At 48.3% G+C, this 14,822-nt stretch overlaps 1 protein-coding gene across 2 annotated transcripts in view; it reads right to left on the minus strand.

Annotated features, from left to right (window-relative positions):
• DOCK4 (dedicator of cytokinesis 4) overlaps positions 1-14,822 on the minus strand; it is a 282,383-nt gene that overhangs the window by 126,323 nt on the left and 141,238 nt on the right. For both annotated transcript variants that reach the window (XM_036230498.1, XM_036230496.1), the window contains exons 8-11: positions 14,451-14,602; positions 4,626-4,707; positions 4,038-4,098; positions 124-256 (exon numbers count right to left, since the gene is read on the minus strand). In XM_036230498.1, the coding sequence (XP_036086391.1) occupies positions 124-256; positions 4,038-4,098; positions 4,626-4,707; positions 14,451-14,602 (428 nt within the window). The remainder of the gene's footprint in view (positions 1-123; positions 257-4,037; positions 4,099-4,625; positions 4,708-14,450; positions 14,603-14,822) is intronic.

Below are 14,822 nucleotides of genomic sequence, written 5' to 3' on the forward strand. Positions count from 1 at the left end.
TTCCAGGACCCGACCCCCGAACCCCCACCCTCCGCCCCCCCGGAGAGCAGCCACACGCGTCCCCGCCGCCCGCCCCCGCACGTGCCCCCGCGCCCGCCCCCCGCCCCCCGCGCCGGGACTCACATGTACACCTTGAGGACGAGGTCGTCTTTCGCGTCCCCGGCCAGCAGGTCGGCGATGCTGAGCACCGCGCAGCCGAAGGGCCGCCGGTACTGCACGCTGCAGGCGCTCTTCTTCTCCCCGGCCCCCATGCGGCCTGTGCGCGAGGAAGCAAACGCGGCCGTGAGCCGGGGCGCGCACACCCGCCGCGCCGCGCACACCCGCCGCGCCCCCCGGCCTCGCTCCAGTTCCGGACTCCCCTCTGCGAGCACCGCGCCGTGGGGCCTCGGCCCGCGGCTCGAACTCGAGGCGCCGGCTGCCATCCATGAAACACGAAGGCCGGCGCTCACCCCATGTTTGGGAGCCCCGCTCCCGACCACCCGGGAAGGCACCCCAGGAGGCTCGCGTCAGCAGAGGCCGTCATGGAGCCTCTTTCATTCTTCTATTTTAAAAAAGTACGTTTTAAAAACTATTTCAACTATTTCACCTTTGAAAGGAAGCACTCTGCGACCCCCTAGGGGAACAGCATGTTAGCGCAGGTGACCAAAGCAGCTGCCCCTTCCTGAGGCAGGGCTGAGACTGTCACCAGCTAGTACCCGAGTCTCCTGGGATGCTGCTCACGCCAACGGCTCTGACTTGCTGAGATTGTTATGTGTTTAAGTACGTTATGGAGAAACTGTTTTCTGGGAGTGCTGCACTTAATTACCGGTGGCTTATTCTAAGACAGAAAGCAGAAAGTACACTGGATCTGAACTATGTTTAACAAGTTAATATGGGGGGAAACAATGAAAAAAAAATCTGCAGATTTGCTTCCAGACGTTTGCTGGCCTTATCAGTTGAGTCCCTCTGAGTGAAATTCTCCTAAAGCCCATCCGCATAACTCCAGCTCTTCCCAGATCCAATGTCAAATAGAAAAAAAGGATGGCAATGTGCAATTTGGTTTGGATTTATAGGTAATAAAGGAAAACTCTCTTTTCAAAATGCCATTTTCATGGAAATGCTTACAAATAGCAGCCTGAAAAGCTCTCATTTTATCGGTTAGAATCAAAATTAAAACGTGGTCAAAATAAGTCACTTGCTTTTTAGATGTACAAAATGTAAGCATTTCGCATATCATGTTTTCATGACCTGATGCTGTAATATGTGGCTAAATTTCGATCTGTTTTAATATAAATTTCACCTGTAAATCAAATACTTTACACTGTCCCATTTGAATTTATCAAGGAATTTTTACTTACAGAATTGATTTAAACGAACTTAAAACTGGTCACTCTTTAAACAGAAAAAAGGATCTAGTTTACCTCTGCTTCAAATATTATTATAGATTGTATCAGGATGAAATATACATTGCAATCTTTACCAACGTCATGATTTTAGAAAATGTATTTTTTCTTTCTTAATCACTCTCTTGTAAACGTAAGATGGCAAAGTAATTACAAGATTTCTGAGTGAAGTACTCTAAGTTCCTTAACATTATACAAGAAGCTTATCAGAAAAACAAAACAAAACAAAAACAAAAGAACAAACAAAAACACAAAAAAAAACTCTCTACAAGATTATTGCGGAGGGCTTGCCCTGACTCCCTGGAAGTTTATAGACAGTATGCACATCAATTCGATTTTTTCTAACCCCTTCAGCAAGAACTGTTGCCAAGAAAAAAGTGGGTGCTCGGGGAGAACCGCAAAGCGGGGGAGATGCAGGAGCGTCTGTCGGGACAACGTGGGGAGGCTCTCCAGCGAGGCTCCCGCCCGCCACTCTGACTCCCACACTCCACGCCACCCTTGTCCTCAGACGCCCGATGTCAAGTCTCCCTTCCTGGCTGCGGACAGCAAACCCCTGGTCACACGACCGCACTGCCAGCCCCAGCATTCCCGGCTCCGGGGTGAACAGTTCACAGTGCGGGCAGATTCCCAGGGGAGTTCACGGAGGTGGGACTGGGGGAGGTGAGAACGGCTGGCCGCCAGCTAAGGGCCACAAGGGGAGGCGAGGGGGCGGGAAGCAGGCGGCGGGACGGGGGGCGAGGAGACCACCTCTCTGTTCCCCCCCCCCCCGTGTCAGTCGAAGGCCCGGGCTTAGCTTCCGAGGCGGGGTGCCACTTTGTCCCCGCTGTCCACTGCCAGTGAGGGTCAGTGTGCCCTTTCCTACTCAGGCGGGCACAAGGGACATTTTAGAAAAAGTATCTGTCGCGGAAAGACGAGAATCCTCCATGCCTTCATTTCACTGCGGCAGACGAAGTCTAGACCTTTCTTAGACTTCCTTACCTTTTGTCTTACTTATCCTCGGTTTCCAGGTGTCAAACCAGGAAACCCCATCACCAGGCAAATATCTGCGGTGACTCAGTGAAGCAGAAACGGGGTCAACGACTGGGGGTGGGGGAGCGGGGCGCAGGGGCGGGCAGCTTCCGAGTCTGCCTTCATTCTGACAACTTAAGGGTCATCGAAATCTCGGCAAAAATGCGATCGCTGGTCAACCGCCACAGAGTTCAAGGCGGCCTTGTGGGGGCAACTCTACAGAAGTGGCTTCCTTGGGAATAACCCCGCGAGTGAAGGTCAGAGCTGCCCGACTGCGGGCCACCTGTGTCTCTACCACCACAAACCTATGGATACCGTTTAAAAAGCTCTGAAAGCAAAAGTGATTCGCTTTTCTCTCTTAATGTTGGAGAAAATTTTAGCAATGTTTACACAAAGCCGTCTGAAACCACAATCTATATCGACAATTGGTATTAAAATTTTGAATTTAAAAAAAAAAAAAAAAAAGCACGCACAAACTGAGCCCCTGCCATCCCAGGCACAGTCAGGGGCTTTATCTCATAAATACGCAGCAGCGTGAGTTCTCACTTTCCCAATGTTTTTAAAGGCCCTATCCAATTTTTTCCCACGTATGCATTTGTAAGGAGAAAATGAAAACAAAACCAAAAACAGTTTAATTTTTAAAAACTTTGTCCCTCAAATGCAAAAAGAGTAGAAAATGAAAACACGTTTTCCACCACAGACTTTCATGAGAAAAAAATATAGAGAAAATCCGTGTTGGAATGACACCAGGTTTTACAGTCTCAGTGCACCATGCGGCTACCGCGTGCACAAAACGAAAGAGTGTTTAAAACGAAGACCCCTCTGCGGGACTGCACGCGGGTGTCGCCCCCCGCGGAAGTCCCCCGAGCTGACAGCGCCCGGCGTCAGCCGGTGGGCTGCCACAGAAAACCAGCATTCGCTCCACTGTTCCTCATCGCACCTGCTTCCTCTGCCAGAAAACGCCTGCCTGTAGAGGCGTTTCACATGTAAGAACGAGCGAACACCTTCTGGTTCTGTTGTGCAAGTTTACCCCGGAACACCCCAAGTGTGTTCTGCAGGGTGTGGAATGTCACATTACATAAATGTTCCTACAGTCAAATCAAACGTGGGGGACAGTGAGGGTCGGCGAAGTTAGAGAGGCGCTGTAATGCTTCCCTGCACGACTTCTCAGACCCTTTAATAAGCTGATGATGCTCCCTAACTGGAAATAAATATATATAGCATTCAGTATTTCAAAATCCCTTTCTCGTAGCGCCTTCTGCAATAACACTCTGCAGCACCCTGAGTCTCGGGGAATGCCAACTGGTGTGAAGTTCCCATAACCTTGTGGGAAATCTAGCTTCTGAAAGTTTAATGTATGCCGTGAACGGAAACTAGAATGTAAAAAGGCGAATACGAAACGTTTGAATTACGTCTGTCTAGGGACACCAGCAAAACACGACGAAACACCAGCAGCTGGTGCAGAGAGGACGAACCCTGTGTACAGTGGCCGAGGAGTCGCACCAGAGTTCGGGGACACCGGGGAGCCATTTCCGAATTCCGTGTCTCTAAAAATCACGTCTGGCTTTGACGTCTTTGTCACCCGCACGGCAAACGAAGCACAGCCACACAGAGCGCAACGACCACGCTGACAAGAGTCGTACCTACCGATTCGGATGATGTGCACGGTGATATAGATGTCCCTCCGCAGCTCGCTGCTACCCAAATCCTGCCAAAAAATCAGGCGTGGTTATTCTACGACTCGTCGTTTCTGTGGAAGCATTTAAAGGGCCCAGCACATTATTTTCACATCATAGAAGACAAAGGTCAATGTTAACGGAACTTTTGTGGCAGAGGCATGTGGTTCAAAGCCTGTTCCATATACACTATGACGACTGACTCTGTTGGACATGTCCAGGTGTCAGGTAACGTTTTAGGAGAAAGCCCGTTCTTATTCCAATGCTCACTCGCTCATTCTTCAACCACGAATTAAGCACATACCACATATCGAAGGCCACACGGGGCCCATCGCCACTGTGCTTTGAAAGTAGGGTGGCAGGCTCTAAGACACAGCGAAGGAACCAAAGTGTGACCGTGACTGGTGGCAATCAGAAGTCTGGGCTCAATGGTGATCTGTGTGTCATTTACCAACTATAAGCACATCCGCTATGTTCTCCCACAATAATTTATTTCTCCTAAACAATACGAAGTCCAATCAGAAGACTCTGCCTCTTGGATGGATCAAGCCCCACTTACCACGAAGAGAGAGCAGTGTCTTTCTGGTTTATCTGGGGCTTTGGGAAGCCCGTTTCTATTCAGCCTCAAGAAAAATCTCTCACTGCAAGAGGAAAAAATAAAAAGGTTTAATTCATTGAAAATTATTTAATATTTCAGGACTTATCGCTTTTCTAGTTGCTCTTCACCCTGGGTTAAGCTCAAAACTTGTTAGGCGATTCATCTGACATCAAAAGTGCTTAAAGAACGGGGAAGCGCGCCCAGCGCAGTCACCATTTTCTTCACTTCTGATGAAACCAGCAAAGTGGCAACTGGAAAAGCAGAAAATATAAAGATATGTGCAAAAAAAAAAACAAAAAAAAACCTTTTCGAAGGATAGAGGTTTCCATATCAGTAATATCATCATTATTTTAAAAATAGAAACGTGAGCTAAAAGAGAAAACACGAGCCCACGTGTTTCATGTGTTTGCATCTTAAAAATCTCTCTTTATGTCTGTCGTATCATTTCACATCATGCAGGCGCGAAGGGCGACGCGCCAGGGCCAAGGAGGGAACCGGGAGAGAGGATGGAAGGGGGCGGGTGGGAAGGGCGGAGAACGGGCCAGCCGTGCGCGCCCTCGAGCCTCCATCCTAAAGGCAGGAAGCGCGAGTGTCAGGCCATCTGAGCGCTCCTCCGGCATTCTCCCAAGTGCTTCTCGACTGATGAGTAACAGGGCAAGGTGCTCCCACGATGTGCGGGGACCGGCTGCCGAGTTTTCCTAGGACGAGTGGCAAAGGGCAGCTCAAGTGGCCCCCGATAGGCTGCAGCAGCGCCCCCAGACGACACATGCATTTGGACTTCTATGGTCAAATCCTTTTTTTAAAACCGGGCAGCTACAAAGCCTCTAAGCTGATAGGCAAACGCCAATGAGCATGAGAACAGGTACATAATTTTTGTGCGGGGCTTCGGTTTTCACAAGTTCGAAAGGCTCTTTGGGCACTGAGAAGGTTAGAAAGCATCGCTTCAAAAGCCGCAAATATGTTTGTGAAATGAAAATAACATATCAGTTACTACACAAAGAGATGGTATAGAAACCTGGCCTTTAAAAACATCTTTTCACTAAAAACCTAATAGTATTTTAAACGTGAATCGAACATAAGCTCTGGGAGGGCAGAAATTTTTCTCTTCCTGTTCTACTCATTGACGTGTCCCCGAGGCCCTGAGGAGAGCAAGAATTAATTTTTTGCTGAATGAATGAACATCAATGATTCGACAGCAATAATGTGAAACCTATGACACTCAATGGAAATGACAAGCTACTCAACTTGCAGGAGAACTCCTAATGGACATACTTGGGAGAAGATGCTTCGTGTCTGCCAATGTTTGTTTACTTTTCATTTAGCATGGGTTTTTACAAAAATGCTCCCCTGGAGACAGGTCTGAAAACGCAGCTCTGAGCCACGCAGGGAGACACGACGGAACTCCTGCGTGCTCCAGACGCCCTTGACCCCTCGGCTCCGCTCTCTTATTAATAAGCACGTCCCCACTGGAACGGGCGGGTATGAGAAAAGATCGAGACCACGACGGCAAGGTCTTTCACGGAAGACTGGCTCCCGTGAACCGCAGCAACGCCCGCCTGTGTCGAGCCCTCGGAGAGGTGCGGGCACACGAGGACGCGGAGCGGGCCGGGCCTCATCTCCAGAAAAGGCTCTGACGAGGGCCGTGTCGGTACCAATCCCCTCGTCACTGTCACGTCATCCTACTGCGTAAATGGCACCGAACACCAAAGACGCCCTTGCCAGCTGGGCCGCTATCTGTGTGACAGTAACTTGTGCTGTAGGAGATGCGGGACAAGAAAATTAACCTGAATTCCCTAGAGGCAGCAGGCCCAGCAGAGGAGGAGAGACAGAGATGACCAGAACCTTTTTGGAAAAGAGTAACGACCTGGGCTCTTTTCAAACACAGGAGCAGGGCTGAGAGTTCCTCTGGTCACATCCTAAAACACTGAAGTTTTTAAGTAACAAGAGACAAGCGGCCCGAGTGAGTGCTCAGAGCCAAAGGGAATCCATTTCCCTTCACTGAACCCTTTTACTCCCTGAGTTGTTGGTTTTCTGCCACTTTGAATTTCCAGCCACTTATTATTATAATAATGCAGCAATTTACAATTTTAAAAATAATTGGAACTGCATGGCTCTTAAAATGCTACAGAGAAGAAAAAGACCGAAGCACTTCCACCCTGGGTGTTCTTGGCTTATTTTGTTTTAATTTAGATCCTCCTCCTGGGACAGTTCTTAAAATCTCTCCTATTAACGGCATCGCCACATCCCTAAAGCAATTGTTTGTTTGTTTTTTTTCTATGTAACTCAGAAGCGTGACCAAAGCAGGCGTGAACCACGAAATCTGATTAAGTGTGAAGGGACAGACAGCGGCCCCGGCTTTGCTGCACCTGCTGGAAGAATCCGTGGAGAAGCAGCGGTGGCTTCCACCGGGACCCCCGAGAGAGGGTCATTGCAGGTCACGGGTGCACAGGCGCCCGGGGTGAGCTCTGTGCCAGCGGGTCTAGACACAGCTGGAAACACTCCGGGCCGTGAACGGCGGACAATGCCGCCACCCAAGGAGGGTCTCCGAACGCCCTCCTCGCCGGCGTCTGTCCTGAGCGGACCCCTCCGCACGGACGGTCGGGCAGAGGCCGTCTCTCTCCCTGCACGGCCGCCCTGCTTTGGAGAGGCTACAATTCTGAGTTGTTTTGTCACATGAAACCATAAAAAGAGATCCATGCCAACTACCTTTCAACATTCAAAACAATAAATGGTCCTAGTTTATGCAAAAATAGAGATGCTGAACGTGTGATATCACACTATAACAAGCTCTAAATGATGTATGAAATGGGAGATTCTAGCGCGGTCCTCAGAATTAAAAAATCGTATCTGCTCTATTAACTGTGTTATGTACTGTGATATATGCACAAAAATATTAGCACTTTTCCTGGTCTGGCTGAAACACTAGTCTCTCCGGCAACTCCCTCCTATAAGCTCTCGAAAGAAAATTTCCCCGTTGCTGAGTCTTTTCAAGAGAAACCAGAGTTCTTTAACTTCCTCTAAAAACCGAACGTGTCACCCTCTGAAGGGACCTTCTTGGAAGCTGTGGCTCCGACATCCCCGATCCTCCTCCTTGCCGTGCTGGGTCCCCCGCCGTCTCGGTCCCTCCCAGGTGTGAGGCTTTGCTCTCCGAGCCCGGCAGCCCCCCGCCTCCGATGCGCACGTCCTGGGCGGCCCTGCCCAGCTCTAACCCGAAGCCAGGGCCACGGCCGCTTTCAGACGTGTCCCTCGGCCACTCCGCCACCCGTCACGAATGCACGTCCTGTCGCACCCCTGCTCAGTCCGCAGACCTTGCTCCTGCCTCTCCCGCCCGGCCCGGAGCTTTCCTCTGCTTCGCGCTCCAAAGGCCGCTGGCCTGGCTCCCTGCGTCACCTACAGAAGGCCAAGGCCACGCACCCGGCCTCTCCCCTCCACCTTGACACTTGGCGCCCGCTTCACCGCCCCCCACTCTCCTCCTCCCACATGGAGAGAAGTGGCCTTCCGCCCTGTCAAAGCAGATTCCTCACGTCTGTCCTGAACCCCTTCGCCGTCGGCTGCAGGCTCTAGTTCCGGCTCCCTGACGGGGCCCGTGCCACTGGCACAGTCACCCCCACACACGCGTGTACTGCGTGAGCGAGGCCACGAGGCCGCGGGTCGCGGGAACATGACATTCATGTAACTGCAGCACCTGCTCGCGTTAGGGAGGACGGATCTCTCCGAATTCAGAGTCCCCGGGACGGTGGTCCTCATGCAGAGACAGGGTTTCGCTTAAGCGCATAAGATATTTCCTCTCTCAGAATATTAATCTTCTAAGAGTTGCCTATTTTGATTAAATATGAGTCAAAGCTTATGCTTTAAAGATAAATTACACTGTGTTATATAGTACCAAGTGTCCTAGACCATTAGGAAAACAGTCCTCTCAGGTTCTGCTAAATATATCATTGAAAATGTTATTGCCAGTTCATATATAATGACATCTACCTAAAACACCAACAATAAGCCCTTGGAACATGATTTAAGAAACCACGTCCAAACACCACATATCATTTCTGGTTACGATACAGTTCCCATTTTGGTTTTTAAAAATTATTACCATTACAGTTAAAATTTACTAAGTATCACATGCTGAGCATTACACCACGAAGTGTATGTGTTATTTCATTTAATCCTCAAGCAATCCCATGAGGAAAGCACTGTCATTATCTTCATTTAGCAGGTAAGTTAACAACCAGCAGAGAAAGTTAACTTGCTCAGCCGATGCGGCTGCCAGAGGCCAAGCCCGGGTTTGAAGCCAGGCCCTCTGACTCCAGGGCCGGCCACTTAGGCCCTGTGTCACGATGCCTGCACAAGATCCAGAAAGAAACCTGCCATAGGACGGAGCGAAACTCAGACGGATCTCGCAGTTCCGAATGAGCACATATTAAAAAGCACCTGTGCCTCGCCAAGAATAAACACACTACTGATACTTTCCTTACGTGACAGAATTGGAATGATACACTGAAAAGAAGGTAATTATGGGCAATGAAAAATTTATATGGAAATGGAGCGTTTCAAGCAAAAGGAAGAGTTTAGCTGTATGATGGCAGAAAAAATAAAAAGTATGTAAATAAGGTACCGGCCAAAGTGCATTTAATTAAATTACTGGGAGAAGACTCTTTCTATGGAATCGCCGGGATGAAACCTTTCTAGAAGGACCACCCGGCTGCTAGCTGCTCAGATGAAGGGCCGTGCGGGCAGTTGGTTTGCGCGAGCAGCCCTGCACTGAGCCTAGTGACCGTATGGAACACTCAGGACCTATTCAATACATTCTCTGATGAGAATGGAACACAGCAGTAGATGAGTCCTAAGACACATTTACAGCGTGAGTTCATGACGCCTCGGAACACAGCAGCAGGCGGAGAAACGGAGCGTGTGGGGGGGCAGGCAAGCGGCAGCCCGTGTGATGCGGTCTGTTGCAGGTTGGCTGACGTAGAGCCACCGGGGACAGTAAGACTTAATACAGCGTCCGCGGCTCTCGGCCTGTGGAAGCACCAGCACAGTGGCCGTTTCTACCAGCAAACGGGCACCAATTCCGAGCGCCAGCCAAGGGAGACAACCGTGGCGCGTCGTGTCCGGTCATTTCACGTCTTCATGTGAACGATAGATAGATAGATAGATAGATAGATAGATAGATAGATAGATAGATAGATAAAACCCTCCTACGTCCAATGCCTGTCCGTTTGGGCCCATCCACACGCCTCCCTCCCTCGGGCCCAGGCCTGACCCCACCTGCAACGTCAGCCTGTCCCCTGCCGCCGAGGAGGCGGTGGTCCAGCAGGGTGACCCTCCCCCCGCCCCCGGGGCACGGCCTCCGCCTCATTGCTGTGCACTTCCCGGCAGCTCTTGACAAGCTCGAGCCCGTCTCACTCTGGTCTCCTAAAAAACCACGACAAAATAAAAAACAGAAAACCCTTCTTAGACCGCTTACTACACAACGGTGAGTAAAACTGATCGAAGAAGAACACAGAATTATAAGTGCTGAAGATAATGAGAATGGGAATAAGATGACTGCGATGTGTAAAAATACCAGCTCCGCTACATCCCAGCCGGGCGACCTTGAGCAAGTCACTGCTGCGTCTCAGCTTCCCCCGTCTATAAAAAAAATGGGGCTCTTAATAGAGCCTGCCTCATGGGACTGTTACAGGGGTAAATAAGGTAATATTTTTTATTTAAAGAACTTAGAAGAGTATCGGGTACATCGTAAGCATCAGATGAGTGGTTTTTTTTTTTTTTTTAATGAAAGATTAAAATAAAACAAAATCAATTTACAGATGCTATCTAGGGAAACGAGTCCCTGACTCTTCCAGCTGGACCCTGCGGACTGAGGAAACTGCGAACTCTCAGAGAAACGCTAAGAACGTCTCGCTCATGAAACTGCACCCGTCCTGGGACTGAGGTGACGTGAGGCGCTTCGCTGTCCCCTGAGCTGACACACAGGGGTCATTTTCACACATGGGCTCCTTGTGCAACTCCAAGGACTGACTCTAAGTTTCGATCCCTGGACGTGGCAAGAGCTGAGGCTACTCTGCTCTTCCCACTGAGTTCTGAGAAAAGATGAGAGGGGAAAACCCATTTCTGGGGCACAGAATGTTTCCGAGGCCCTACACTAGTTTCAGCTTCGCCGCTATCAAGAATTTATAACAACCTGTTATTAAGACTGTCAGTCTCTGAGCTCTGGCTCTGGCCAATGAAACCCTGCGTAACCTGGGGAACCTTCACACACACCCTGACGCCAGGACAGTGGGGTGGCGCCCGGAGGGCCATGCTCTTCGGCTTCTCCTTTCTCTTTCTGAACCTCTCATGTATGTGGGGCTCCCATGAGCACAAAATTAAATTAAACTTTTCTCTTGTTAATATGCCTCATGTCCATTTTGTTATTCAACCAGCCAAAAGCTCCAGAGGATGGAAAGAAGAATTTTTCCCGTTCCCACAATATTTAACACAATTGGAACGAAGTCTGGCATATGGTTAGTGCTCAGTAAACGCTGGATGTTTGCTTCCTCATGGGGGTAAGTTTTTTTAGGTCCTAACCTGTTGTCCATCTTGTGAGAAGAATAGACATCTACCTTTGCTAATCACACCTCTACGGGCTTTGCACGTGATGGCCCCTGTACCTGAGTCAGGTAACTTCTTGTGACCAACAGCCAGAGAAATATCATAAAGATCATACTTAGACTGTGTTTTTTAACTTTTGTAAATTACAGCACTAATTATGTTATTTAACAACAAAAGCATTTGCTTAATTATACCATCTTTTGTCCACAGATTTTCATTGAATTAGACTTGGAACTCTGAAAAAGAAATAAATCGAATGACCAGGTTTCTCCAACAAATAACTTACGAGAAACTGAGAGAGTGGGAGAGGGGAGTTATAGAGAGTGACTTGAGAGACTCATCAACCAGCTGCAACACCAGAGTGACCTTATTTGGGTCATATAAATTACAAACGATCGATTTGGAATTTGAATGACAGTACTGATGAGTCAACAGGGGCAACTGGAACACTGGGTAGAAATAGATGTTTGATGATGTTAAGGGACTATCAATTTTTCAGGTGGTAATTTCTTTAACATTAGCTTTTTTAGAGATAAACTCTGAAATATTTACATTTGAAAAAAATATATATATTATGTCAGGATTTGCCTCCAAATAATCTTGGGGCATAAGGGAAGACTGCAAAGGGATGTGGTTAAAACGAGATCAGCCCTGAGGTGACAATTATGGAGCTGGTGGTGGTGGATACACGAGCCTTTATGACTCGATTCTATTTTTTTATATGTCTGAAATTCTCTAAAATACTTGAAATATGCACGATGATTTTAAAATACCCACACATCCCACACTGCACATTGGTGCACATAAGAAGAAACACCACGATGCCTCGAAACCATGCCTCGCACTTACAGTACGTTTTTCTGAGACGACGCGCGTCCTGGACACTCGTGAGCTATGCCAGGGGCAGGGAAGGGAGCAGGACCTGTCGCCAGTGTTGAGATGCAGGAAACGACAGGTAAGCGGCGGGGTCGAGGCAGCAGCGGACGGGACGGCGGCAGAGGCAGGAACCAAGCACAGCTCCAGGTCCGTGCAGCCCGCCTCCTCTCAGAGGCTGACGGGGACGCAGCCCGGGGCAGTCGGAACGAAGGCTGCTCTAGCGAGGTTTTAAACACTCCCTGAAAGAGCAATCTCTATGCGAAAGTCAGGAAAATGAACCTGAGACTGTTCCAAACACCTAGTGAGCATGTCTGCAATCTTACGCATCCCGCATCCTTTTGCCAGTCACGTTTATGGTGATCGTGAATTTAGGAGGTGAGAGCTATGCCCAACTCAGAACGGAGAGGCAGGGGAGGGGAATTCAGGCTTGATTGCCCCGTGGTCGTTACAGGCCAGGTGGGGGATTAGAGGAGCCTGTGTGTGTGCCAGAGAACAGGGAGAGAGACGGAGCAGGAGGGGGAAGGTGGGGAATGAGGAAGGGAAAGGGAAGAACATGAAAGACGGGCAGGTCACTTATGGAAAAACGCCCAGCTCCTGGCTGAACTCGAGGACCATAAATACACTATTTGGAGGATCCCGCACCCAAAATAACCCAGGCTTATTCCCTACTCTAACCACGTAAACAGGAATAAAACAACTCTGTCGCTAAAAACTTAATAGGATGTTTTAGAAAATTTGAAAATGTTTATCACAAGACAAAACTGAGAGACGAGGTAATAGTAACCCTAAATCGACGCAGTTTGAACGTCAGCGACAGAGGGGAATGTGCGTCCCTCCAAATCTGCAGCCTGACAGGAACGCGCGGAACAGTGAGTTCGTCTCTCCCTTTCACGTTCCGCGTCGTCGTTCAGCGTGTTAGAGGCCGCTCAGCAGGCTGACACTGCTGCGAAGTTTTCTGTTAAACTAACCCGCCTGTAGACCCGGCTCTCTGCGGCGGACGTCCACACGTAAGCGGGCGTTAACTCCAACCCTCCAAATTTCTCAAGCGAGTGCGAAGCTGGAACTTGGATCGGCTTCTCACGCCTGGATCTTTCCGTTTTAGCAGTGCTGATACGTGAACGGGGAAGGGTTTTCTACCTCACGGGTTCATCTCTCTCAACAGTGTAGAGAGTAGCTTCTGAAACTGTACTACTCTCGTTATTTCCACACCTCATAAATTCTGTCCCTGCTGCACAAAAATGTCACCTTTAAATTCTATGGACACAGTCCGCTGTCAAGAAATAGAGAGTACACTTACTAATAGGTGAATAGGTGAAGATTAACATGTAAATTAATTCACCAAAGAATTTTATGGCTATAAATGCATTAAAAATAAGCTTCAGGAATATTTCCTAGGAAAATAAAAAACCTTTTTATGCTAGAAAAGAAATACCCCAGGATTGTTTTGTGCTTATAAAACAATATATGTGGCTCAATGTTGCTTAAAATTGTCTGCATTTATTTTAATAAGTATTTTTTTAAGCATGAGTCATTGTGAGTTGCATAATATAATTTAAATTCTAAATTTAAACATTTTAATGTAAAAGACGGTTGGTTGCGTGTGCTCAACTTTATATATATATATATATATACACATACATACATACACACACACATATATTTATACGTTTAAAGTACACAAAAACATTCACTGTAAGTTCTTCCTAAATATTGAAAGTTTGTCATAAAAGAACAGCAACAGGTAAGACTCAAAGCACTGAGAAAGGGAGAAAAAACATGTATATACACACACACATATTTTTCTTCATTTACACATATATATGTGAAAACTTTATAATTTCACAGCTCTGACATGTTAACATTAAAGTTTTGAAGTATTTTGGTCATCTCTTGATATCATTTGATTCACATGGAATAAGAATCATATAATTGTTAACTGAAAATTTGAAAAATATGATGTGTTGACCTTGATAAACAAACTTCAGGCTTTTAGAGATGTTGTTTCTCCCTTGAATTATCAATACAAAATAACTCGCATAAGAGATATGACATCGATGCTACCCTTTCGTTTCATAATAATTATTTCAGTTCTGCAGCCCTTTGGAGTTTCTCAAAGAATCTGCGCATGCATCGTCCCACCTAAGCCCTGTGGAAAACTCCAAGGATCGGAACCTTAGAAATCATGGGATTCTACAGATGGGAAATTGAGGCTGACGGCAGAAAAGCGCAAGGTCATGCGGTCGAAAGCTTAACAGTGAGGTCTAAGTCCTCACGATTCCAGCCCTGAGAAATTCCAGTCAGATCTCCCGCTGCGGTTACCTGATTGGTCGATTCTCTTTACTGTCAAAGAGCGAGAAGATGACCTCGAGCTCCTCTCCCAGGTTCGAGCACATGAGGCTCTTCATCTGCACGAACAGGTGGTGGCTGCTGGCCTGCACGGGGGTGTCCTTCTTCCGATGTCGGTGCTCCATCTGAGCGACACCCCCCCAACAAACATGTCATCAGCAACGGACTGAAGAGAACAGTGGACCCCACAGGCCCGCAAGCTACAGTGTGAGCTCGGCGTTCTGTGCTATACAGATGTGCCTCGCTCACTAAGGGGCCGTGTCCCCACACACCCACCGCAAGTTCAAGACATCGCAGGCTGAAAACGCGCAGCGTGCGCCCCGCCCACCGCGCACCCACCCACAG

The sequence above is a fragment of the Rousettus aegyptiacus genome, unplaced genomic scaffold, assembly GCF_014176215.1.
Source record: "Rousettus aegyptiacus isolate mRouAeg1 unplaced genomic scaffold, mRouAeg1.p scaffold_m13_p_13, whole genome shotgun sequence".
Taxonomy (NCBI): domain Eukaryota; kingdom Metazoa; phylum Chordata; class Mammalia; order Chiroptera; family Pteropodidae; genus Rousettus; species Rousettus aegyptiacus.